We start from the raw sequence: 27,592 nt of genomic DNA, 5'->3' as shown, positions 1-27,592 counted from the left end.
AGATAGAAGTGTGTCTTTTCTCCCTTCTCGAAGCATTGTTTGGTCCCAAAGCCTCAGTGAACAGTAACCCAGCCCTATAATTTGAATCACATTTGCAGATGACTCCTCAAACATCAGGATAATAAAAATGACATGGAACAAAGTACAGCAAGCCAAGCCAACATTTATGGTGCTTTCTAGTACTTACGTAAAACGCCAATGGTGCACTTCTGGGCTTATAGTTTTACACACACACACACATATATACTTTTAACAGCCCAGACTAAGATGTCTGCCCTCTAGATTAGCTAGTTGCATATCCTCAGCACTGCCAAAACAAGCATTACAGAAGGGATCTGGATGTCATCCAGCCAAGCAGTGCTTCAGCAGCAAACCAGACAGGCTTAATCACCATCTTCTTTAGCTGTCTTTTCTTATGTTTACTTTTCTTTCCTAGCCTCTTATTTTTTATGTCTTAACCGAATAAGAGAGTTAGAAGGTACCTTGGAGATCTTCTAGTTCAACCCCTTGGTCAAGCAGGGGGCCCTGTACCAATTCAGACAAATGGCTGTCCAGGCTCTTCTTAAAAGCCTCCAGCAATGGAGCACTCATGATTTCTGAAGGCAAAAGCTGTTAAGTAGTTTCTCCAAAATGCAAAATCAGCATTTTGCATCATCATCAATTTGGACTACAAATGAATTAATGTAATTCATCCCCTGAAAATTAATAGAATATGCCAGCTATATGAAACAAATGAATTAATGTAATTCATCACATCATCACAATGCATAGGTGAACTCATCAATACAGTCATGTCACACCAACATCTGCTTTATAAGTGGACATTATCTAATGGTCAATAAGGTAAAGGTAAAGGTTTCCCTCGCACATATGTGCTAGTCGTTTCTGGCTCTAGGGGGTGGTGCTCATCTCCGAAACTACAAAGCCAAAGAGCCAGCGCTGTCCAAACACGTCTCCGTGGTCATGTGGCCGGCATGACTAAACACCGAAGGAGCACAGAACGCTGTTACCTTCCCACCAAAGTGGTCCCTATTTTTCTACTTGCATTTTTAAATGCTTTCGAACTGCTAGGTTGGCAGAAGCTGGGACAAGTAATGGGAGCTCACTCCGTTACACAGCGCTAAGGATTCGAATTGCCGAACTGCCGACCTTTCTGATCAACAAGTTCAGCGTCTTAGCCACTGAGCCACTGCGTCCCTCCCATGGTCAATATCCCCGCCTATATTTCCTACCTTTGACCTGCTAATGGCAATGTTTCTCAACTTTGGGCTTCAACTCCCAGAATTCCCCAGCCAGCATCAATAAATAGTATTGTAATGCAGAGTTATGTTACTGAAACAGGGGTAAAGCACTGAGCAGAAGGTTATTTTAAGTCTGAGAGATAATTCCAGTTGAAATATACTGCACCAATAGGTGCCATTTTTAGTGTCTGCAAAGTCACACCAAAGATTAAAATTACAGCGCTCACTCTAAAGCCTTAGAAAAATTTCCTTGAGAATCAGCATGGTAACAAGGGAAATACCACCAGGCCATGATCACAGTTCAAATCTGTCTCTAGGCTCAAAACCTGTTGGGAAATCTTGAGCCAATCTTCTCATTTTCTCTAGAATAACTCCCACAGTTGTGAATTTGTAGGTGTGCTCTGTAGCATGAACAAATATGAATTGAATATTTTGAATTTTAATGTTTTTCTAGTGCTTTATCGTTGAGTGCTTGTGTGCAGATGCAAGTGTCTCTCTACTCCTTGAGTGGAGAATAACAGCCTTTATACAAACCAGGCAAACTGGATGTTTCAAGTAGTTAAGAATATCTCATATGCCAGGAGTGAACCAAGAAAAATACTCACTGAAAAGACATGGAAAAAAAAAAACCCAAGCTGTTCCATGACCTAGCCCTTCCCTGTCTAAGGTAGATCCTTTCAGGTCCAAACTCTGGAAAACTAAAACTTATAGGGAGCAGAAAATGACCAATTAAAGAGAGCAAAAATGGATAAGGAGAGCAGCCAAGATTTGGATATAAGCAGGTGGGCCAAGAATGGAAATGTCAGAGTCCATCAGCATGCTGATTAACTGCATGCTATAGGCAACTGTACACATGGTCCTTGACAGGCTGAAAACGAAAACTGGCAACGATCCCCCTCCCCCACCATAAATCATCAGTCATGCTGTAACCAGACATAAAACTGAGCAGGTTGACAAGTGCCCTTCTGGCAGAATTCATCAAAACTTCAAATGGTTTCTAAGAGATGACGGATCATTTAAGGATTATAGCTGCAAGTCTTGAAAGCCACTAGAGGGCAGGAAAGAGATGCAGAAAGTTCTCAAGGCTTTCTGCCACCTAGTGGTTTCCTGGAAAATTGCAAGCCAGTTTTGCTATACAACTGAAGTCAACATTCCATCGAGGATTTAAAAATCAGCTAGCTATATTGCTGGATATGAGCACTTATTAAGAGTTACTTGTAAGGTAACTTTTTCTAACCCACACTCCCTGTGGGAGTGTCAAACACATGTTGTCATGGCATCATCATGTGATGTATCATGATTTTTCCTCCCTTCGCTAAACCTGGGGTGGGAATGGCCAGTGCATGATGCATCCAGCCCATGAGCCATGAGTTTGACACCCCTGATATAAAGGAGACAGTGGGAGATTTCTACTTTTAGACTTACAAGATTCTATTAATTCTGTTTACCAGGGAAGGCTGATGAAAGAGGGTTTATGTACGAATAGATAAGGGTTTGCAGCCTGCCCCACCTCCCAAATAGATTCACAGTAAGGCTTACATCTCCTTGGAAAGATATTTGCTTGCACTTTGCTGTAAGTAGGTGTCCCTTCACACTTGAGCTGATCCAGTGGTGGGATTCAAAAATTTTTTTATTACCAGTTCTGTGGGAGTGGCTTGGTGGGTGTAGTATGGCTTGGTGGGCGTGGCAGGGGAAGGGTACTGCAAAATCCCCATTCCCTCCCCACTCCTGGGGAAGGTTACTGCAAAATCCCATTCCCTCCCCACCCCACTAACCTGCTTTCCAGCCCCATTTTCCTGTGCAGGGCAACAAAAGAAGACCAAGCCGATCAGCTGGGACTCGGGAGGCAAAGAATAGATGGGGGCAGGATCAGTCAAAAGTGGTATTTGCTGGTTCTCCGAACTACTCAAAAATTCCGCTACAGTTCTTCAGAACTGATTCTCCAGAACTGGCTAGAATCTGCTGAATACCACCTCTGAGCTGATCACACAGATCAGTTTGCACACACAATGAGCCCATTTGAACATGCCTTTTGCCCAAAGAACTTCATGTGAGGAATATTGCTAATTCCGATCCATTTTTAAGTTAAATCCATACCACCAAGAAAATGTGTGAGAAATGTTGCATTCAAGGAACTCTGAAATCCACAGAACTAGCTTTGGAACAAAATAATTAGATACCCTTTCCTTTCACAATGTTCTCCAATAGTGCTAGTTGGGAATTCTGGGACCGGTCAGGGAATTCTCGGAAATCTGGAAGCCTTCATATTAGGGAAGGCTATAAGAACAGGGCAGGGAGAACAAAGATTAATTAACATTACCGTTGTTGCTACAAATAACAAAAGTTTCCCACCAAACATATGTGTTTTATACAAAGTAAAAATAAAATATGAATACAAATCTCTTAAAAACATATTTAATTTTGGGGTCAGTCTGAGTCAGAGATATTGCTCCCAGTTTGAAGCATAATGTGGTTTTGGTAAGAAAAGCCAATGGAAAAATTGCTCATAATCTCCATGTTCCATTAAAACTGCTGAAGGCAGCCTTGAAAACCAATGGAATGTACATATCATAATAAAAAGTATATAGGAAACCAAATATTGGAAAAGGCTTCATAAGATATTATTATCCCAGACTTTTTCCTCCACAGAGGTGAACGATGACATTATTTTAGTGGAGCAACAGAGTTTGCTCAACTTTAGATCTATTACCTTTTGAACAGGAATTGTTGCTAAAACATAAGTACAGAATTTGTTGTTAGATATGTCAGAAAAGGATCTGATAAGGTTCTCTTGAGCATACATGTATGCTAAATAAATTACATATTTTGTAATTTTTTATTCCTGCGCAATTTTTTCTTTTTATTATGTACCTGTTTAGTTGTTTGGGAACAGAAAAAATACCAGCCAAGTCTTATACGGTAGCATATTAAAAACTACAAATTGATTCTATTATTAATTTAAAAACTACTGAAAGGGGGGGGGGGTGTATTGAGTTAATTTCCACTGGAAACAAGCAATTTAAGAAACAATTAATTGGATTCAGCTTTAAACTTGGTTACAGCTGTATTATGTTGTATGGTCCAAAGTCTTCTTTATCAGAAATATTCATGGCTTTTTTTCTCTATAATATATTAACAAGAATAATCCATTTTAAAGATAAAGGCTAACTATGCACACACACACACACACACACACACACAAGCATAATGCCCTAGGTACTAACTGATAATATTTTACATGAAATCTCACTGTGTAAAATATGTTCATTAATTAGAAAAGCATTTCTATCTGTCTAGTGTTTTGGTGCTAGCAGAATTGCACATTAATTTGCTAAATAACACAGATATTAAACATGTGTTTATTATTCTCTCAAAGGTCACTTCCATTTATTTATTTTTAATCCCGGCCACAATCAAGGAAACTCAATCTATTATTCAATTTCATCAGGCATAGCTTCATTCCAGAGTTTAAACAATGTTATCAAGAACAAAGACACAACTTCAGAATAGTTGGAACAAGACACTCTCTAATGTTCTGAACTGCTTTCTGAAATGATTCTTACCAGATTTTTGCCTTAATTATGCCTTCCTGTACTATGATCTTTAATACCCTGATTTTAAGCATCAGGAGTAAAGTTTCATAATTTGACTAGATTTCATGGAAATATTTTAATATATTTTGTAATTCTGGAGCAACTTCTAGGATGTCAATAACCCACTGTTTTAAGCTTGACAGTGCAGTCACCCAGTAAATTGAGAAATAAATTTGTGAGACTCTCAATATGAACAAATTTAACAAGTTCACTGGGGTTAGGATTAGCCAAGAAGTAAAATTACCACTTTTAATAATACACATGTAATTCTGGAATGTCTACTGCCCACTATGGATTTTAAAATGTGTAAACACCCCCCTGCAATAACCCCTGGAGATCCCAGTCTACAGTGTAAGAACTCTTAGCTAATCTGACCTAAATAATCTTATTGCTTGTTATAAACTAAGTGAGCATCCTCCAATCATATCATACAAATCAAGTGTCAGCAAATTAGGACACTTTATGTTGGCCACAGCAGTGTAGTATGGTTGTTTGGATAGTTTGATTTCTAGAAAATAATGGTTAAGGTTATATATTTGGCCGGAAAAATAAAATAAAATAAAATAAAATAAAATAAAATAAAATAAAATAATTGCCCACATTGCCATGCCATGAAAAAAGTAATGCCATAATCATTGTCCCTGGATTATTGCAATAAATTTAATTGAATAAATTTAACATAATATATAGCAATAGCCCTTAGATTTATATATTCCTTCACAGTGCTTGAACAGCCCTCCCTAAGTGGTTTACAGAGTCAGCATATATTGCCCCCAACAATCTGGACCCTTACGTTACCAACCTCGGAAGGATGGAAGGCTGAGTCAACCTTGAGCCAGTCAGGATCAAACTGCTGGCAATCGGCAGAGTTAGCCTGCAATGTTGCATTCTTCAAATACATGAATTATATATGCAAATCACTAATAATAGTAATTTACTAAACTTGTATGCTGCCCAACTCTCCACAACCCTGGGTGGCTTACAACAATCAAAGAAATTACAATAAAACCAATAAAAGATTGAAGATAAAGATAAAAGTTGGCAAGAGTAGTGAAATGAGGGGTCCCACTCTCCATTGCCAGAAGCCTGGGTCAAGAGCCAGTTCTTCCCAACTATAATAATAATGTCTTAATATTTACGTATCAACATTCCATGATTGATATTGCTATAATTTCCAACCCCTCTAAATTAAGATAAAGTCTCTTTTCAAGCAGGCATAACCCCTGCTGATATTTTGACACTTATCCACAGTTTTTGTTGGCATCAATTCAGAAGTGGCTTCCCACTGCCTGCTTCCACAGTATTTTCCAGTTTCCCATCTAACCACCCTGGGAATGCCTGATAGTCTCCCATCCAAGAGTAATCAGGTTCTCAGAGCCTGCCTATCATTAACAGTCATTTTGGATACCGAACCAAGCCATGTGGCGAGCTGGATGAAACCTCAATGTATGTTCAACCCCATTTCTCTAGAGTGGTTTCCACCCCTCAATCAATGTATGTAGTAGCTGCATGTTGTCTCAAATCCCACCAGTGGTGGGATTCAAATTTTTTCACTACCGGTTCTGTGTGCATGGCTTGGTGGGCGTGGCTTGACTTGACTTGGTGGGAATGGCTTGGTGGGTGTGGCAGGGGAAGGATACTGTAAAATCTCCATTTCCTCCCCACTTCTGGGGAAGGTTACTGCAAAATCCCATTCCCTCCCCACCCCACTAACCTGCTTAGCAGCTCCGTTCTCCTGTGCAGGGCAACAAAAGAAGACCCAGCCAATCAGCTGGGACTGATTATAGATGGGGCAGATAATAGATGGGGTCAGGGCAAGTCAGAGGTGGGATTTGCTGGTTCTCTGAACTCAAAATTTCTGCTACCAGTTCTCCAGAACTGGCCAAAACCTGCTGAATACCACTCTGAACCCCATCCATTCCCTTACCCAGTGATGTACCCACGGGAACCACATGCTATGAAGACGAGCAACGGACAAGGCTTATCCAAAAACTGAGTCTGCATGAGAATTATTAGTTCCATTTCTCTGCTTAGACAGGGAGTCCTCTTGAGATGCTCCTAAAATGTATTCATTGCGACTAAAACCCTTGTGGAGGTGCCTTTAAATCAGAGTTTCTCAATCTTCACAATTTTAAGATATGTGTGCTTCAACTGAAGTCCACACACTGAAGTCTTAAAGTTGCTAAGATTAAGAAAACCTGCTCTAAGGGACCAGGTTTTTTTCCTTGTCATTGTTTAATGGTTTATCTCAGGGGGTCCCCAAACTTGGCAACTTGAGGACTTCAGCTCCCAGAATTGAATTCTCCATAGCTGGCTGGAGAATTCTGGGAGTTGAAATCCATAAGTCTTAAAGTTGACAAGTTTGGAGACATCTGGTCTATCTTCATTCTTCCAGGGATTAAAAAAAATGCTTGAAGGGGTTTTTGAAAGCTTAAGCCAAGAGGACAGCTGTTCTCCCATTAGAATATACTGTAAAAAGCCTCGCTTCTTACCTTGCCACTTGAATTAATACCATGGGAGCCTCTCTGGAAATGTACAAGGGAGCTTCTATTAGCCCAGAATACCGCTGAGTATGGACAATGTATGGTACCAGTAGTTAGACTTTTTCACTTCCACACAATATCCAGGATTTAAGATCTTCTTTAGAGAATCTTCTCTATGGGCCTTCAATAAATAAGCTACAACAGGTGAAGAATTTTCTTCTCCCTGCAGTGACATATTAGTTGTAAAATACTTTCCACGAGAGGCATGCCAGGTGTCTAACCTAGATGTTAACTTTTTAAAGCTTTTATCCCACTTATTTCCTGCATTGTATTCTTGCTGGATTTTGTCATAAGCTTTATTGGGGGGGGGTTTGGTCATAGGATGCACCATGAATTGCTGCTATGAGCAACGTAATCTTATGAAGTGAGTGACATATGAGGTAAAATAAATGCATAAGCATAATATTCTTATTTATTAAATTTACTATGGCTTCCTACTCCAATAACCTATTATGTATTTTTTTAAAAAAAACAACCTTGGTTTCTAGTTTCGTTATCTCAAACGTATGAATTTTTTTCTGCTTCTCAGCACACAAAGGATCTTAAACATGAGCACCACATAAACAGAGGTTGGATACTCTTGAAAAAGTGATAGACTTATTTAAAAACTAGGCCTAGCAAACTCTGATAGAGCTGTAGTCCTGTGCTACACAGAGGACAGATAGTTTCCCCCAGCTACGTTACTAGTTTGGTCACCGGTTAATGGGGCAGAGGTGCCATTTTGTCTACACCGCCTTTCCCAATCTTCCCAAGATATGTGGACTTCAGCTCCCAGAATTCCCCAGCCAGTAGCAGAGATCACGAGGAAACTATCCTACACCTACATTTGACCAATTTCACAGGCTATTTCTGGGAGCTACAAGCCATGTCTCTTGTTGCCAGTATTGACCGCCAAACCATAACACTTGCATCTTCGAGGATTGTGCTCATTCAAGATTAGTTATCCAGTCCTGCCTATGTGCCTAACCAGTGGTGGGATTCAACTGGTGTAACAACTGGTTCGGTGAGCATGCGCTGCATTTGAAAACTGCCCATCTTCAGCTCTAAAACTTACCTTCTATTGCAGCCCCAGTGAGTAAAACAGCTGAGGCACAGCTATCCACTGTGCCCTGTGAATCAGCTGAGCTGCAAAACACAGAAATATAGGACACTAGCACAGGTGCGGGTGGGTGGGGCCAACTGATCACTGGAACTACTGGTTCACCCATACTGGCTGAATTCCACACCTGCTCCTAACAGAAAAGCATATTTATTAAATTTACATGCCACCCATCTTGCTATTCAGAAGTTGTACAGAACACCTATGACCTTTAGTTGGATGAGTTACTAGATCACCATTACTTGCCCGTACAGGTCCCCTCACACCTATAGAAGAATGAATAGTGACTGTTTTGTTCACTGAAGGGAGGGACCTTAGAGGAAAGGTCTCCAACCTTGGCAACTTTAAGCTTGGTGGACTTCAACTCCCAGAATTCCCCAGCCAGCTGAGGACCCCTGAGCTAGGTGACCTCAGACCAGTTACTCTCTCTCAGCTGGCTGAGGAATCCTGGGAGTTGAAGTCCACCAGGCTTAAAGTTGCCAAGGTTGGAGACCCCTGCCTTAGAGGAGAAACCAAGCTGGGAGATTCCACCTTACCAGTCTTATTACTGGCGAGATCTTGAAAGCAATAATGCACAGCTAATTTGGCCATTCATGGGATGCTGACATAATGAGGTAGAAGGGGAAAGCAGAGCCGCTCTGATTAATTATAGGGTGGTATTTTTTCCTCCCTATCCAGCTATATAGCAACAATCTTTGAAGCTTATTCAACAATTGAAATAAGCTGAAAAATTCTTTGTTGTAGTTTCCTTTTCAAATTATCTGCTCTGAGATGGGGATCATTTCTGAAATGTAAAATAAGGTGGGCCTAGACATCAACAGATATCCCTGGAATCCTTTCACATGCAAATAGCTAAGGCCAAAGAAGCAATCCTGGGTTATTATCACCTCTATATTGCAAAACCATTTCACTAAGCCCATTATGAAAAATGAGCGTAACAAACAATCTGGTTGTGTAATCGCCCAAATCCAGCCAATGGGACTTACAATTAATAATTTAGAATTGTGTGTGAACCCCGCCAACTTCAACACAAAGCTAAACTCTAGGCTTAGTTCACACACATTAGACTAAAATGTTTGTAGCTCAGTGTGTTGTGGCAGCTGGATTTAATTAACTATTAGTGTACTGGGCAAGCAACAATACCGGTAATACGGTTGATCTAATTTTCGTCTGCGGTGATATGAAAATCCAATCATTTCAGCTTAGCAACAGCAATCAGTTTTGCTGCTGAGCAAAGCATAATCAAGTACCATCCCACACTCTGCAATCTGGAGTACTACAACCCCTGTAATACTAGAAGTTGCTGCTCCAATTAAAATGCTATGTAAAACCAGCAATTCAGGGTTTGATGTATACTCTGCTGATGGTTCAGAGAGTAAGAGAGTTACGAGAACAGTTGCAATGGCTAAAAAAACCAAAAACAAAATAGGAGTACAATTCTGTACTTGATGATTCACAAGGTAATCTTGCAGTAGTATTCAATGGATATGGGCCTATTTAATGATACACAGACCAGTACCCTACACTAACCCTTCACCTGCACAAGAGAATCAATATTAGTGCAAGAAAATTGGAGGAAGGGGGATATGTGAAGGAGCAAAATGCAGTCCCCTCCTTCCCTGAGAAAAAGTCTACAGCAATACTAATCAGTACTGCTCATTAATATGTAATCCTGTTTTCCATTAACCCACTGCCCTTCCGCCAAGCAAGTCTTCCCATACTGGGACTCTTGCTTCAGGTTTAAAGAAGAGCTGTGCACGATGGGATAGTTAACTCTGCCCACAGTCTGGAGTTCGATCCTGATGGGCTCGAGGTTTGACTCAGCCTTCTATTCTTCAGTGGTGGGTTAGATAAAGACCCAGATGGTTGGGGACAGTATGCTGATCCTGTAAACCAGCAGTCTCCACCCTTGGCCAACTGTAAGATTTGTGGACTTCAGCTTTGCTGGCTGAGGAATTCTGTGAGTTGAAGTCTATAAATCTTAAAGTTGCCAAGGTTGGAGACCCCTGCTATAAACCACTCAGGCCGTGGTTTGGGGCGGTATATAAGACTAAGTGCCTTGACTATTGCTAGTTCACCGTTCGGCTAGATCATGCCTTATTTCGCAATCCGGACAAGTCCGAGGTCAGTTCGGCCACTCGAGGGTGAGGTTGCCTATTTCGCCCTAGCAGATCCTTCTCAAACCACCTCCGCGCCTCCAAACCACCCATCCTATCGCCCGCCAGCATCTCTCGCCAGCTCGTGGCTCCGCGAGGCCAGCTCGAAAGAGGGCAAGCAATTGACGAAAAGAGAGAAGTTCCCCTCCAGCGAGGGAGGGAGGGAGGGCGCGCGTGGGGTGGCCAGAGTGACAGTGGCCACTTTCCAACCGGCCGGGGGTTGATTGGAACGCTTCCAGGGGACCTTTTCGCTTCAACGCGATCAGAAAAACCACGCTCGCTCCCTCGCTCGCACACCCAAAGCAAAAACGCACGCCTGCAATCCTTTCCCTGCCATTCCCAACGAGCGTTACCTTAACTGCACTCTCCGCGCTCCTCCTCCGCCGTTTCTCATCTCCGGAGCTCTTGCCCCGGACGCGCTGGACTCACCGCCTCTCAGCAGAGGAGCCTGAGTCATGAGCTGCGGCCCCGGGCCCGAAAGGGACAGCCGAGGGAGGCGTCACTCGGTTAGCGAACGGAGTCGGTGCAGTTCAGGTGGAAGGAACCCCGGAGGGTCATCGTTGGACCAGTGGCTTGGAACGGCTTGCCTCCAGAAGTTGAGGACGCTGGGAGTGTTTTTTTTTTTTTTTTAAGAAGAGACTGGACAAACCATTTGTGTGAAATGGTGTAAGGTTTCCTGCCCAAGCGGGGGGTTGGACTAGAAGACCTCCAAAGTCCCTTCCAACTCTGTTATTCTCGAACCAGCCCACTATCTGGCTTTGAACGACGCCTATAACCATGCAAAAGAGCTCTCACCAAGTTAACCCCCACCCCCAACATCCCCATTCCCTTATGCAAGATGAATGCTAGCCAGTGCCAATGCAGACGTTCGGCCTTCGACTGGTTAAAAGGCCTGGAGTGAACCCTGCCAGCTACATCTTAGCCTTCCGGGCACGTTGGGCAAACCACGGGGTGATTGGGAAGCCAAGGGCAGCTTTAAACCGTTTGCTACCGATCGCTCTCCAGGCACCCCCCGAATTCCCTATAATCTCCCCAGATTGGAAAACTGCTGTTGGTTCAGCTCAAACCGGGCTCTTAACCACACCCCCACAAACATACATAACGACGCAGAGCACCTGAAGTTACCCAATTCTCTCAACGCGCAGCCTCGAGCGCCCAATTCCAGGAAAGCGACAGCGGCTGGAAGGCCCGGGCTGAACGGAGGAGCCATCCGCATTGATCTCCGCTGAAAACACCTCCCCTTCTCCCTTCTTAACCCTTCCTTCCTTCACTTCGAGGACCGGGACACGCAGGAACGGGGCTCACGGCACCAAACCTGGAGAGAAAGGTTGGGGTGGGGTATGGGGAGAATATTTACTTGGCCCCACCTGCTTCTCCCGAGGGTCCGTGTAGGATTTGTGCTCCAGGGCTGAATTCAACTAAAGTCCTATGGGGGTGGGGAGGAGGAACGATAAATATTGAAATATAATATCCAGAGATCATATTTAATATATTCATACCTTTCACTGACTGCCTCTTTCGCCTTTAAGGAAAGGTAGCGATCTGTCCGATGCCAAATGTTGAAGCACATTTTGGATGGGTTCTCTCCAGAATTTGGCTCCTGGCATAATTGCGCCAATTTTCACCCCAATCCCATCCCCGCTGGATTTCCCAGTCCTACCCCCCCCACCCCCTTCTCGCTATCCTCGACTAGTCCTTGATGTTGCTGCTCTGCCTCAACACCCCCAGATCGGATCTGCTGGAAACCCCAATCGCGCGATCCCAATAAAGGAAATGGGAATAGGTCAGTGTTAAGGACTGACCTATTAAAAAGAACGGATCTTCCGCCGTTCTGAGAATCTCTTACCAAAGCGCCATTGGAGTTCGCTGCTGAGGATGCCTGGCACGACAAGGCAGGAACTAAAAAATATTGGGGAGTGGGTGGTTGAGAAGGAACCTAAAGGCGGAGAACTCTACTGTAGGCATACTTGGAAATAAAGCCCTGAAAACGTGCAGGGGAGGGGGATGGACTTCGGAGGAACTTCGCGCTCGGACGGATAAATTTGGTAGGAGCAGTGCGCTAAAACTGAGCGGTTTATTTAAAATAGGTAGGGTAGGGTAGAATAGGGTAGGATAGGGTAGGGTAGGGTAGAGCAAAGTAGAGTACAGCAGCATAGAATAGAGTATCGTTGAAAGAATAGAATGGAATGGAATGGAATTAGAATGGGAATGGGAATAGAATTAGATTAGGATAGGATATTAGGATAGGATAGGATGGAATGGAATGGAATGGAATAGAATAAAATAGAATAGAATAGAATAGAATAGAATAGAATTCTTTATTGGCCAAGTGTGACTGGACACAGAAGGAATTTGTCTCCGGTGTATAAACTCTCAGTGTACACACATACAAGAACAAAGTGATAGGTCATAGATCATAAATCATAGTTAACATTTCTCAGGAACCTTGGCTCAAATCGGGCGCTCTCAGAATAGAGTCCAATCATGAGTCCAGCCCTGACGTGTATATTCGAGAGCGGTTGATTTCAGGAGAATGGCCTCTTCTTCCCACACTGATCCCCCTTGCCTTAAATCACTTCTTTGAATCGAGAACTCAGTGCAAACCACCGGGCTTTGCATTCGTTTTAAGCCAACCCGAAGGTCTACGGTTCCGGGAAGGGGTTTGTCCCGGAGGAAAACGCCTCTTCGGAGGGATTCAGGAAGGAAACGATCCCGAACAGAAGAGAGCAATGGGCGAACCCACGCCAGGGATCCTCTTTAACCTCTCTCCCCGGTTAAAAAGGCGTCTCCCCGGGGCGCGTGGGCGTGCGTGCGTGGGCGCCTGGTTACACGCGTGAAAATACTTCATTTATCCCCGCTCTCCCGCCTTTCCCCGGAATCCCTTCTTGTATTCCCCAATCCTCTCCGCGACCACTTCAGAAAGGCGGCCGGTGGGGATGCCACTTTTAGATGGGGGAGCGGGGGGGGGGGTGCCTGTTAACTCCGGCCAGGCAGGAGTCCCGCGGATCCCTCCTGCGCTTTCCGTGCTTTCTTCCAAGCGGAGACGCGCGCAGAGAGCGCAAAAGAGCAGGGAGGGAGGGAGGGAGGAGTAGCGATCCCCCACCCGCGTTCCCAATTAACTCAGGCATAGCGAAAGCGGGCAACAACGGGATCGCGCGGAAGGAGGGATCGGCATAATTAACTGGGGAGAAAAAGAGGAGAAGAAGAAGAAGAAGAAATGCGAGGACTCTACCTTGATCCACAGACCTCATGATGTGGTGGTAATGGACCAGCCGGCACGCGGTTTCTCTCTGCATTTGGGACTTTGAAAATCAAAGCTACTCGGGGAGGGAACAAGGCGCCGAGGACGGGCGAAAGAGCGAGCTGACGGAGGTCTTCTTCATTCAGACCATGGTCGTCCCGCGCCTATCCGCCGCCTCTCGCTCGCGTGGGAAGGATCCGCGCCGCGCGTGGGTCCTGCGGCCCGGACGGCGCTGCTGGCTTTGCGTGCTGCGAGAGGTGGGTCACCCGAGAGGGAAAAGCCACTTCCTTCCCTGCTCTGAGTGTTTATAGTCTTGAATGCTGTAAAATAACGGGATTCCCTCACTGTTTCCTCCTGTTTATGCCCAGTGCCATGGAAACCCTTGGATCGCCTCCATCGCCTGAACTGAGGGCTTTCCTGCAAACTTCCACACTCCGGAATCCATGACGTCTCCTTGCAGCGGAGCCAAAAGGCGGCCCTGTAGCTCCCCCCGCTTTCTCCCGCTCTCCTCTTTCTCTGGGCCGCGACACAAGCAGCCGATTGTTGAGCTGCGCCAATGGGGGGGGGGGGGGGGGAGGGGGCAGGGGAACGCCAGGACCAAAAAAAAAAAAAAACCCTGGAGAAGATGATGGACACATGGACGGACAGACGATGGAGGTTATTCCTTCTTGGTGCCTTTACCTAAGAAGGTGACCCTCAGAATTCAATGAGATTCTCTCCCAAAGTCTCTAGGGCATAAATTGATTGTTCTCTTTGCCCTATTAAATAGGGCTAAAATGGAATGAACTGAGAGCTAAGACATAGATGATTTCTGACTGGTTTGGGATCGAGCTGAGTCAAACTGCTACCACTTCTGGAAAGCAAATATATATATCCCCAAAATTATATATAATTATATATATATATTGCAGAGAATTTTGAAGGAGAAAGGGAGAAAAGGAGAAATCTATTCGCTACTGAATATTATCAGTAGCTGAGATGTTAATTTTGGGGATGTAATGGCATTCATTTCAGATATTCACCCAACATCTATCAATGGCACAGCAGAAGGCCAAGATGGGGGTGAGGTGGGAAGAGGTCATCCAATATATCTGAGAGGCATCTAGGGGCACAACTCCTCAGATTACTGGGTGCCAGGCTCTATTTATTAAATAAGCACTAAGAGGGATCAATTGGGACTGTTGCTATTGTACCAGCTTACTTGCTGTGTAGCAACATCCCTGCCTGAGTTCCTCAGCTCCCTAACAGTGGAGTTGCCCAGGCTTATGGTCCTGGGGAACTTCAACTTGCCAACCCTAAGCATGGATTCTGCCAACCCTTAGCCTTGGAGTTCATGCCACAATGGCCCTATCTTAATCATCCAGAGTCCAGCACATAATGGACTCTGGTTATATGCATGATCTGTTTTCTGTCAATGGTGGGGTGCTCTGGAATTGGGGAAGATATTGGTAAAACCCTGGGGAGCCTCCCTTCCCCTCCACAGGGAGTCTGAACCTATGAGCTTGACTTGCCCCAAGCAACTAATGGATCCAGTTGGGTTGCAAAGGGAACCTGGGGTTGTCCTGAGAAATCTGCTTGGTGGCCACATGGAATGGAGGAGCAGCCATGGCCTTGGATCAGATCATGTCCAAATGGCCTCCATGATATATGGAGAGTTGGGGAAGCTAAAGAGGGCTAAGAAATACCCACAGTACTACAGAGGAAGATCACCCTGTTAAAGCTTACCTTGGGTAAGGGATGGTAAAACATGATTGTTTCTTCACCCTTACTGCATCCTCTTTCAGACGACCCATTCCAACAATTGTATGCACCATGTGGGGTTGTACAAAGTAAAAGCAGGATATAAATCTAATGATTAATTCACTTAGTTTTGCTCTATGTTACACTTCAGCTATGACATGACAATATGATGAAAGTCTGAAGGGAAGTCTTCAGAAGAGCCTCTTGATTTAGTAACAGATGCTCCTTAGGTACAACTGTCATCAAGCAGGAGTTATGAGTCCAAGATAAGCCCTACTGTTGACACCACTCTCGAACTGAGAAGTGCTACCCCATCCAAATGTATAGTTGGCCCTAATATCCATGTCCTCTCAGTCTTGGTAGGTTTGAGTTGGAGTCAGATCCTTCCCAGCCAAGTCTACACAGCCTCTACCACAGGGTTGTCAAACTCAATTTCATTGAGGGCCGCATCATGGTTGTGTTTGACCTCGGCGGGTCGGGGGGGGGGGGGAAATGATGGTGGGTGTGGCTAGGGTGGGCATGGCCAATTCAATGTCACTCAAGGGTGGGGCACCTGTGAAGACTCAAGTGCTCTGCCAGCAAAAATGGGCTTCCGAGCTGCATTTTCGGTTGTAACAGCCTCCTGCAACCCTCCACCAGCAAAAATGTAGTTCATTAGGGCCACACGCAGCCCTCCTGAGCTCCATTTTAGCTGGTAGGGACACCACAAGCTGGTCCTTCACTGTTTCCACGGTGGCCCCACGGGCCAGATCAAGCACCCCACGGCAGGATCTGGCCCCTGGGCCTTGAGTTTGACACCCCTGTTCTATCAATTGTTTTTACTGCATTTTATATAGGTACATTTCATTAAATGAAAATAAAATGTTGTTTTTGCGCAACTCTGATTCAGCCTGGTCCCATGTCCTTTCTGAGAGCACACCTAGGAATAACACTTAAAATTCAAAGATAGCCTCAATTTTCTGTGTCCATGGAAAAATGAGACACCCAAACAGATTTAGCAGGACATTTATATTAAGAGAATTTGTATTAATGTGTTAATATAATTATGTGAATATGCATACGGTTCTTTCATTACATTTATTGATAATTTACATCCAAGATTACTTGATGTTGATTAATTGACTCAGTGAACCATAAGGGTTGCTTATGGGAACTGATATGAGAATGAAATGAGAGCTATCTCCAAACAATTAATTTTAAATTTGAAAAATTCAGGATGGGTAGGAATCATTCATTAAAGTGGGTTGCAGCTGCTGTGTTTAAATAATATTATGCAGAAGAATGCTTTAGGTTGAAAACACTTATAATACACATGGAGATAGTGCAATATTTAGAGTATTAGAGAGAACTGGAAGGGTCCTATTGAGACAACCCTGTTCCTGATGATCTTAGACCACACACAGCCTTAAGCTGTTTTACAGACTTGTTGCAATGATAAGTTGGAAAGGAGAGGATTTGGTATACATACTACTGTCAGCTGTCAGAGTAAGAGATGATTTAGGTTAAATAAAACTAGATTTTTGGACTCCTTTGAACCTGACCCTTTGGGATACCTTGGAACTGCTAGTCTCTATCTGAATTACCGCCAGGGTGAGTGATAACTGTGGATGCTCTGGGCCATCTCAAAACTGCCATTCAGTACACAAACTGCTGTCAGGGTCAGAGGTGGCCATGGGAATCAGCAGAGGCTGAGTCATCTTCTGTTCATGAACTTGGACTCCAGTTGAACAATACAGCTGGCTGGCATAAAACAAGACCTTTCCATCTTGCCTCTCCTCCGTTTTTGAATTGCATCTCTGGAATTTCTGTTCCTGGATTTGTTATGGTAAGGTTTGTGTAGTAGCAACTGAGAGCAAGAGAGGGAAACACATTCCCCCACCCCCTTCTGTCCTGTCACTCTTGGAAACACTTAGGAGAAAATATACTGGTGCCTAGGGGCACATGTTACATAACACAATTTCTTCCGAACCTGCTCCAAGCAGCCCGTGTGTGCTCAACTGGAAAATACAGAAGGACATGAACCTTCAATGAAGAAAGTGTGGATGACAGACTTCTCTCCCAAGGGGAGAAATAACAGCTGTCTTTTGAACCTGCCCTCATCTCCTTTTGACATTACAGCTGTTGCTTCCTAAAAGATGAATATTGTAGAGTACTTATAGTCTACAATATATATATTTTCATGGTAGACTTTTAGACTGAAGTAGTGGATACATATCCTTGACATAGCACAAAACAATGCCAATGTAAGATGTGCCACACCCTGCCCTTATCTCTATAGTGTCTGTTCCAAGTAATTGTCCAAAGGCACGAGCTGTGGTAGCACAGTGGTCAGAATGCAGTACTCCAGGCTACTTCTGCTGACTGCCGGCTACCTACAATTTGGCAGTTCGAATCTCACCAGGCTCAAGATTGACTCAGCCTTCCAATCTTCTGAGGTCAGTAAAATGTGGACCTAGATTGTCGGGGGCAATATGCTGACTCTGTAAACCGCTTAGAGAGGGCTCTAAGCAATATAAAAGTCTAAGTACTATTGCTATTGTTCTGATTTGTGAGTGTTCCACTTGCTATAGGCAAAGGTATTCTTCCGCTTTGGCTTTCAAGATCCATCAGATATTTTACTAGAGAAGGAATGAGAGGTGGATCTGCCTTCAGGATTTTACCTGCACACTTCTACATTGGTTTGTCTATACCCCTTCTCACAGTGTATTTGGGCATTTGCCAAGTTAAAGTGATGACCGCTATCTTGATTCCCTACAAATACCAATGCCAAAAGATCTAATTCACGCACATTTGAAGAAATAGGGGTTTTTATTTAATTTTTATCCATATTTATGACTTTAAAAATAGCTGAAGGTGGTAAACAGATATAATACTCCTTTCTCCTCCTATTTCTCCCACCTGTGAGGTGAGTTGGGTTGAGAGTGATTAGGCCAGAGTCACCCAGCCAGCTTTCATACCTAAAGCAGAACTAGAAATCTACTGGTTTCTAGGCCTGCACTTTCACCACTATTGGAGACTGGCTTAAGTTTGCTAGTCTTTGAATAAATTAACTGGAATTCCACAAAATCAGCCAATGAAAAAAACTAGCATTTCTGATTTTGAAATGATCAGGGGCTACTTTTTCCTTAAAGAAATGAAATAACTTCGTGAGTTCATTGAGCTTTCTGTCAGCAGTTATGGGATGATTTCCAATTGGTCCCATTCTGAATTAAAATACAGAGTTAGGAAGGTCATTAAAACAAACTTATTCTGAAGCCACAGTAGAGTTCTACCTTTAGCACCTGTCAGCCTTCAAGAAACATTTCCCTTCTTCCCAAGCTGAGTGGGTCAATGAGAAGGATGTTAGAGCCCCTAAGCTGATCAAAGACTTTTGCACAAAATATCCTGACAAACCCTAGAAATGTATTTGATTGGTAATCAGTATCTTTTATGTTTTCTTTTTTCTCTTGCAGGACTAACGTCTTTTTTCTAGGAGGGCCGAATGTCAGCCTTCAAGATCTTCTGCTACTGCTTTGCATCTTTTGGCTGCCATAAGTAATGGGGGGAGGAGGGGGGAATTGTCTGGAAAGAGAGCTGGAGGTGTTACATTCTTGCGTTGTGTAAATGAGGAGTGGCGGGGGGAGTATAAATTCTTGCTTTTAGCTTTCTATTTCTCGCTTAGCTTTCTTTCCTTTGCGCAGCTGCAAATCTTTATCAAAATATGCCAAGGTCAATGGAAAGAGGCCTCATCGCCACCTGAAGATACCCACATGATCATATCCAGAACTTTTAACTGGAAGAATCTTTTGAACTTTGGGGGGTGAGAACAATTCCATCACTTTGCATATGTGGTTTGCGCACCTAATTTCTCAGATTCAGAATTTTACCTGATGCTACCATTTCATTTTTCAGTAAAAGATTTCTTTTCTCTAATCTATGGAGTCTAAGTATTTCTTTCTTGGATTTTGCATGGAGCACAGACTGACAGCACCAGTCAAAATGGTAAGAGCCTTTTCAATTCTCTAGAGCTTTGGATGTTAAGCACAAGTGAAATGGATACAGCAGCCATACCCTAGTCCAAATTCACTGAACCAAAGTGGATTCTATGTATTAAGGGAGTATTTCATATTGTTCTACACAGGTAAAAATATTTTACTTGCAAAAACAGTTGGTCTCATGTTCATATTTCAGCACAAAAGTCAGTTGGTGTTTCTCTGGTCTAGTTTGCGACACTTCTGAATTATATTTATGTGAAAGAAGGAGAGTAACTGAATGTAAGTTCCAGGTCAAGTACACTGACTAATTTAATCCCAGGTCTTTTTAGACTTCACAATTGAAACCTCTGCTTTTGGAGAAAAGCTCTGTAGAAATAAATCAGTCACACAGAATACTAGAAACAATAGGTATAATTCAGCCCCGTGTTAATGTGCATCATTAAATGTAATTACAAACACAATATTCTGAATTCAGAGAACAGTTCTTCCTTTTTTCTTTCTTTCAGAAAGATCAGAAAGACCAGCATTCTCATTCAAAGCAATTAGAAAAATATCAAAACAGGATAAAACAAGATTTTTGCAGATCTCATTCTGACAATACGTTTTGTCAAAGAAATATATGCATATAAATCGTTTTTATAAAAGCATTTCCTATTCTCATGAGGATAGGTGCTAATTAGAGATATAGAGAGGAAATCCTGAAATTCTACTGAAGTGAATGGAAAATATACACTGAAACCTATTGATTTCAGCGAGATGGGAGATGTCATCTATTACAAGATGTCCATACATATCTCTTGCTCATTGTTGCAGAGATATTTCCTTACCATATTCCTCAGTGCCTTCAACCAATCACAGAGCTTCTAATGTACTTGAAAAGTTCTTCAAAATTCGCGGAGATGCTCAGAGATGTAACTGTCTTGAAAGTAGCCCATGTTGAACTGCATAGCACCATCAAACTTTAGAAATTGACCAAAGGAAGTATTTTAAGACATCTTGTATTATATCATAAATTGTCATGAAATATTTTATAAAATTTGCCAAATTTCAGTTCCACAGAAATCATGGATCCCCAGTTTTGGATGCATTCTGTAAGTTATCCCATTTGAGGTATCTTCATTCAAAACATTTTGACCTACAATGCATTAAGTTTCACCAAGTTAAAAGTTACAGACAGGATAGTTTTAGTACCGGTAGTATATATAGATTTCTACATTTCTATATTATATTACTCATACAATTTTTTTGGAAATAAAGTACCATTTGTTTATCTTTAGGTTTCCTGAAGTAATCAATCTGATTTTTTTCATTGGTAATCGAGATGAGATACTATTATATGATCAATGATCACCATGATTCAAGAATGCTCCAAATTGCTTGAGTTACATAAAAATAAAACGAGAGTGTTATATTCCTCGGGATATCTAGCCCTTAATTCAGACCTGCGATCGATTTAAAACATACCTTTGAAACTGAAGTGCATAATAAAGCAACATTAAAGCTACATCTGAAGCCGATTTACACATTTTGCATATCATGTTAAGCCACAATGTGGTTTTTTTTTGTTTTGGCTGTTTCAAAAATTATGGAATTACAAAGAAGCAAAATAAAATAAAACAAATTCCCGCTCAATTAGACTTGAGCTTTCAGCCATGCCATGGCCAGTCTAAAATAGAATTTGGCTTGTACCCATTTTTGTGACTTCACTTGGCCTCATAAAGATATTGGCAAATTTTTAGACTTGGTCTAGATAGCTGTGCTTCATCTCAGCTGGACTGCAGAGACCTCATGATTCTCCTGGTGGAGGCTGCTTCACTTCTCAAGGCCTTGTCCTAGCCCGGGGCTTCAAACTCCCAGCCTGTGGGCTGGATGCGTCACAAGCTGGCCACACCCAGTTTAGCAAAGGGGAAAAAAGTCACGTGATGCCACCACCATGATGACGTGAGTTTGACACTCCTGTCCTAGGCAATCCTTGCAGGAGGTGATGGAAATCCTTCATGTACTAAGTAGGCAGAATTACTAGCTCAGATCCTTGCAAAGCAAAGCAATGCAGGTAGTTCTTGACTTATGAGCATAATTGAGTTGCAATTTCAGTTTTAAGTTGCAACAGACATTAGGCTGGTTACAGTGTGAGGTGCCCAATTTTACTAGCTTTTTGCATCAATCGTTAAGTGAACACAGTAATTGTAAAGTGAAATCTGCAATCTTAAAGCAAATGCTATGGTTGTTAACTGAACCCATTGTTTGCTATGGGACATTTTTTTGACAGAAATGCAAAGAAAATCTCGATTTCTGGCAAAAATGTTGTCAATTGTGGCTATGTGACCAGAGGATGCTGCAAATGGTCACAAATAAGGGCTGGTTGCTAAGTGCTCTAAATGTGATCACATGACCCTGGGAAAGGGTAGCCATTGTAATGTTGTATCTGGGTTATAAGTCCCTTTTCTGAGGTCCATTGTAACTTTGAATATCAGTAAGCAACCAGTTGTAATTTGATGACTACCTATAGTGCCCTTTTAGAAATGGCTGGTGAGAGGCCTGTGGCATCCAAGAGTGCAAAAGCCTTCAATGAAGCCAAGATTGTTTCAAAGCTTTGAAGTGCTCTACCAACGATAGGTTTGGAGTATTGTTTTTCTTTGGGAATCAAAGTGTGATTTTTCTACACCCATATGTTGCACCACTGCTTATCTCATCTCTTGGGACTGTATCAAAAGCAGAACTAGTTTTCTATAATCATGTGGTGATAGAAAAAGTGCATATTTCATAATTTTTCAGGACATGATTTTCCATTGAAGGAGCTAGTTTGGTATAGTGGTTAAGCCACCAGGCTAGAAACTGGGAAAACATAAAACCAACTGGGTGCCCTTGGGCTCATCCCTCCAGGTAGGGGCCAATTGGCAAACCACTTACCAAGAAGATTGCAGGGACATGTCTAGGCAGTCTTCAGGAATCAAGACCTAGAGACATATAAACAAAAAAATCCACTGAACTATACATTTACGCAAAGACACAATTCACAGACACACTTTATTCCCATATTACACTAGCCAATAAGTTCTTTTATATATTTGAGGTTTAGCATGTTGTCTCCAGTTATGGGGGGTTAAACCATAGTCTATGCCTGGCATACTGGATTGTGCAAATGCATCCAAACAAAGGCTTAATCAAATGTGCAAACTCAAAATTTCTTGCATACCATTTCTAATCTATGTCTGGAGGCAGGTATCTATAGGGTTTGCATGGTGTTTTTTTTTTTTTTAAATCCACCTATATGCTGCTCAATCTATATTAAATGTTCAGGAATGTGAAGAATGCTGAAACAGAGGGACTGACACTTTCAGCGCAGCCCTTAAGAAGTGGCATTTTTGAATCTGTAAATCAATATTTTTTTTAAGGAAAAAAGTAGTTGAGCAGATACATTTACCTACCAGGATACATACTGACTTGACCACAACAGTATAGGAACTCCTGCTTCTCTTGAGAGACGGAGGGTTTCCTAAATTAACATATTTCTCCAAAGGAAGGGAGAATTTGGGCTCTGCAGGTGGAAAGATCCTCCTCCGCATTCCTGCATTACAACAGGGAGAATCCTTTTTCCATGGTTAGAACACTTCATTTGGCCCTCCTCAGCCAGTCCTGTTCTAAAAATACATTGTCTTTTCTTTAAATAGCCCCCAAATCCATCTGCTCCTGCTGCTACACATGAGAGAATTTTCCTAAAATATCTCTTTTCCACCAGCATTTTTCCCCAAGTTTGAAAAATGCTGAATCCTGTTACTCCTACTATTCCCTTCCAAGTCCAGAAGGGACAGTTGGCCACAAAGGCTGCCTTCTGAATGATCTAACTTTCTCCAAACCCAGCTGCTTGTCAAAGGCTTGGAGAGAAGGACAGCCAACCCCATCTGCTCCTCAACCGCTGACTTAAATTTTCCTGGTGGTACCGTTTCTGGGACTGGCTTTGCTACAGGAGACCCGAGAGTGACCATGGACTGGGGAGGAAGCGAGTTCATGTGTTATATAACTTCCTGGAATTCCCAAGGAGAAGGAGAAGGAGTTTCCCTAGAAACCAGAAGAGTTTTCTATATAGTTATATATTTCAGTTCCTTTTGGTGGAAGACCAGATGCCATTTTTTTCTTTTCTTTCTTTAGTAACAGGAACATGGTTTTTATTTCATTTAGTAAGGAGAGAAGCCTCCTTAGTCCTAATCACTTCCAATGTTCTCCTTGACACCATTGATCCCAGTTGTTGGAATTCTCTTGACTTCCATCTGGGTTGACTCTTTTGTTCCTCTTCCCACCAAATGGGCAGGGATTGAGATAAGATTGCTTCTTCTGCTCATATATTCCTCAGTAGGAATAAGGGAAACTCACTGAGTCAGATGTTCTCTCCCTAGAAGATAGGATAGGATAGGACAGGACAGGGTAGAGCAGAGCAGAGCAGAGCAGAGCAGAGCAGAGCAGAGCAGAACAGAACAGAACAGAACAGAACAGAACAGAACAAAGCAAAGCAAAGCAAAGCAAAGCAAAGCAAAGCAAAGCAGAGCAAAGCAGAGCAAAGCAAAGCAAAGCAAAGCAAAACAAAACAAAGCAACACAAAACAGAATAGAATCATAGAATAGAATAGAATACTTTATTGGCCAAGTGTGATTGGACACACAAGGAATTTGTCTTGATGTAAATACTCTCCGTATACATAAAAGAAAAGATACATACAGATGCCATTTATTTTATTTTCTTTCTTTAGTAACAGGAACATGGTTTTCATTTCATTTAGTAAGGAGAGAATCATAAGGTAGAAGGGGTCTTGGAAGCCTTCTAGTCCAAACTCCTGCCCAAGGCAAAAGTCCTTATACTATCCTGGACAAATGGTTGTCCAATCTTTCCTTGACAACCTCCAGCGATGGAGCATCCACAACACTAGAAGGCAAGCTGTTCCACTGATTAATTGTTCTCACTTTTAGGAAACTTCTCCTTCATTCCAGGTTGGATCTCTCTTTTGCGAGCTTCCACCCATTGCTTCCTACCCTCAGGTGCTTTGTAAAATAGGTCAATCCCCTCTTCTCCGTGACAGCCCTTAAATATCAGAAGACACCATCATGTCACCCCCCTAAACTTTTTCTTTGTTAGGCTAGACATACAGAATTCCCTTAACTGTTCATTGTACAATTTAGCCTCCAGATCTTCATTTAGTGATCTCAGAATCAGAAAATAACCTTTTTTCCTTCCCCCTTCCCATCCAAATGATCAAGGTCTCACAAAAGGATCTGCTGTCCAGATTTTAGAAAATGGGAGTTGTATAACAGCAGTTCTATACTTTTCACTAATATATATATAAAAAATATTTTTTGCATTGTGGCTAGAACTCTGGAAGGCATCTAAATGAGCTAATTCTTAAATGCTGGATTATTTTCCATCCATAAAATATGCACACACAGAAAGTATTCATTCAAATGTATGAGACATTGCAGAATGTGGGTACAGTACATTTCAAAAATTACTTATTTATTTATCAAATTTTGGAGACTGCCCATCTTCCTCACCATGCAGTCCCCAAATTATGGTTGCAGAATACATTGCAGGAAATTATACGGGCAAGCAAATCAAGCTACAGACATCATCATTCAGGAAAAAAACCCCAGTCAAATCAATTATACCAGAGGAGGCTAAATATGCCAAATTCTCCTGCCAAATTAATTTGGAAGTTATTCCTTCCTAAATTCTGAACAAAATAAGATGTTTTTTTCACTTCCATTTGCTAAGTTTGTAACATAAATTCACTGAAAGAAAAAAGAAAAACCTTGCAGGAATGGCAGGATTCATAACTTTTCTCCATGTACATCAAATGATAAAGCAAGATTTTAGGAAGGCTTGAAAGTTATTATTTTAAAATTAAGCTGCCTATTATCTTAGTAATAAAGCACCACCAGAATATTTTACAGTATTTTGAAAACCAAGTTTTAACAATTGCAGTAGTATTACTGTAGTCAACTAGAATATTACTATTACTGTAAATAATATTGTAAATACTACCAGATCTGGAATGCAAAACATCAGATGACCACAAGATGGCAGGAATGATTTTCATTGTCCCTTTGCTGCCACCTAAGGTTTGTCTAGAGTTTTGCAGCTCTGTAGAACTCTTTCTTTTTTGAATATATAATTTTAATTAATAAACAGAGAGCCAGTTTACTACTGTGGTTAAAGCTTCAGACTAGAAACCAGGAGACAGTGAGTTCTAGTCCTGCCTCAGTCATGAAGTCAGCGGAGTGACCTTGGACCAGCCACTTTCTCCGAACACTATGTAAGGGCAAACCACTTACATAAATAAACTTGCCAAGAAAACTGCCAGGACCTGTCCAGACAGTGTCAGAGAATCGGACATGACTGAGTGGAAGAAAAACAAATTAGCAAACTTTCTTTTCTGAGTAATTCTCTTGGTCTGTTTTAAAACTTGTTCTGAAGATAGTTCAGAGATAGTTATTTATTTATTTTTATTTATTTTATTTATTTATTTGGTTTGTCACTTGCTTACAAGATAATAGGTATAAGTAAAAACATAGTTATGAATACATGGATACTTATAAGAAAAATAAAAGGCATGTTGGTGCGCAATTTTCTTAAATAAATGGTAAGCAATTTTCAAAAGTGATTGGAAGGTAAAGTTTGCAAACATCAGCTCTGTTGGGGCTGCTAGCAAGATGACTAATCCTGTTGTCTCACAGTCCTATTCTTTACTGTTCATCAATCTCCTCATAAGAAGCAGCCATCCAGAGTACTTGTGGCAATCTCCCTTCCTCTCCTTATCTGAAGAGGTTGCAAGGGACCAGACTACTCACTGGTTCCTTGATCTTTGCCACAGTTGTCCCCCATACCAGTTTACCATACCACCCTAGGAAGTTTCTTTCTGATCATATTTGCTTATTTTGAGCACTAAGGAGAAAATGATCACATACTGAAAAGTATGAATATTTGAGGCTTTCATTCACTTGTATAGATGCTTTTCTCACATACACACTGCAGCATCACCTATATTTTTAAGCAAAGCCTTGTAGATCCACCCCCTGTGGGTAAATCAGCATACAACTAAGATTCATTCATAACAAAACTTAAAATGGATGTCCTCAAATGGTCTCATTGAAGAGCACAGAGAATCAAGATGTTTTCAAAACAAAACATTTGCCTCCCTTACTACTTAGTCAACACCTCTTTTAGAATATGTATTATTTACTGGGTAATTTTTAATCTACTATTTTGCCAAAATAGATCTCAGAATGACTTTCATCAAGGAACTGAATCACTACAGACCAGCTGCTCCAACATCTGTAGTTATGAAAATCTTTGAAAGGCTTGTGTTGTCCCACTGAAAACCATCACGGATCTGCTGTTAGACCCCATGCAGTTTGCATACCGAGCAAATAGATTGACAAATGATGCTATTAACATGGCTCTGCATTACAACCTACAACACCTTGAATCTCCCAATATCTATGCAAGGGTCCTCTTTGTAGACTTCAGTTCAGCATTCAATACCATCATTCCAGACATTTTTCTAAATAAATTAAACCAACTAGTGGTACCTGAACACACTTGTAAGTGGATCATAAGCTTCCTAACAGACAGGAAGCAGCAGGTGAAGCTAGGCAGAATCACATCCGATACCTGTATAATTAGCACAGGGGCTCCCCAAAGCTGTGTGCTTTCTCCACTTCTCTTCTCCCTATATACCAATGACTGCATCTCAAATGATCCATCTGTAAAAATACTGAAATTTGCTGATAATACAACAGTGATCGGTCTCATTCAAGACAACGATGAATCCGCATACAGACAGGAGGTAATACAACTTGCCTCGTGGTGAAACCAGAAGAATCTGGAACTGAACACACTCAAAACTGTAGAAATGGTGGTAGACTTTAGAAGAAACCCTCCCATACTACCTCCTCTTACAATACTAGACAACACCGTATCAACAGTAGAGACCTTCAAATTTCTAAGTTCTACTATA

The 27,592-nt window shown here is 42.0% G+C and overlaps 1 protein-coding gene and 1 long non-coding RNA gene across 3 annotated transcripts in view; both read right to left on the bottom strand.

Moving 5' to 3' along the window:
- The window catches only part of NFATC2 (nuclear factor of activated T cells 2), a 191,062-nt gene extending 176,902 nt beyond the window's left edge, over positions 1-14,160 (bottom strand). The window contains exon 1 of one of the 2 annotated variants that reach the window (XM_087928993.1): positions 13,865-14,160. In XM_087928993.1, coding sequence (XP_087785119.1) covers positions 13,865-13,928 — 64 coding nt within the window. In that variant the 5' untranslated portion in view covers positions 13,929-14,160. Of the gene's footprint in view, positions 1-11,757; positions 11,798-13,864 lie in introns of those variants that run through there. The other variant, XM_087928994.1, reaches the window with a different exon arrangement.
- Positions 14,161-20,190: 6,030 nt separating this feature from the next.
- On the bottom strand, positions 20,191-23,102 carry LOC148126019 (uncharacterized). The gene is made up of 3 exons (XR_015742544.1): positions 23,016-23,102; positions 22,498-22,544; positions 20,191-20,722 (listed from the first exon to the last, which is right to left on the bottom strand). It is a non-coding gene; the product is annotated as an uncharacterized LOC148126019 (long non-coding RNA).
- Positions 23,103-27,592: the final 4,490 nt, after the last annotated feature.

The sequence above is a fragment of the Pseudonaja textilis genome, chromosome 3 (genome assembly GCF_049901715.1).
Source record: "Pseudonaja textilis isolate UNSWEBS1 chromosome 3, rPseTex1.2, whole genome shotgun sequence".
Lineage (NCBI taxonomy): Eukaryota > Metazoa > Chordata > Lepidosauria > Squamata > Elapidae > Pseudonaja > Pseudonaja textilis.
This window is presented reverse-complemented; position numbering and strand designations above follow the sequence as displayed.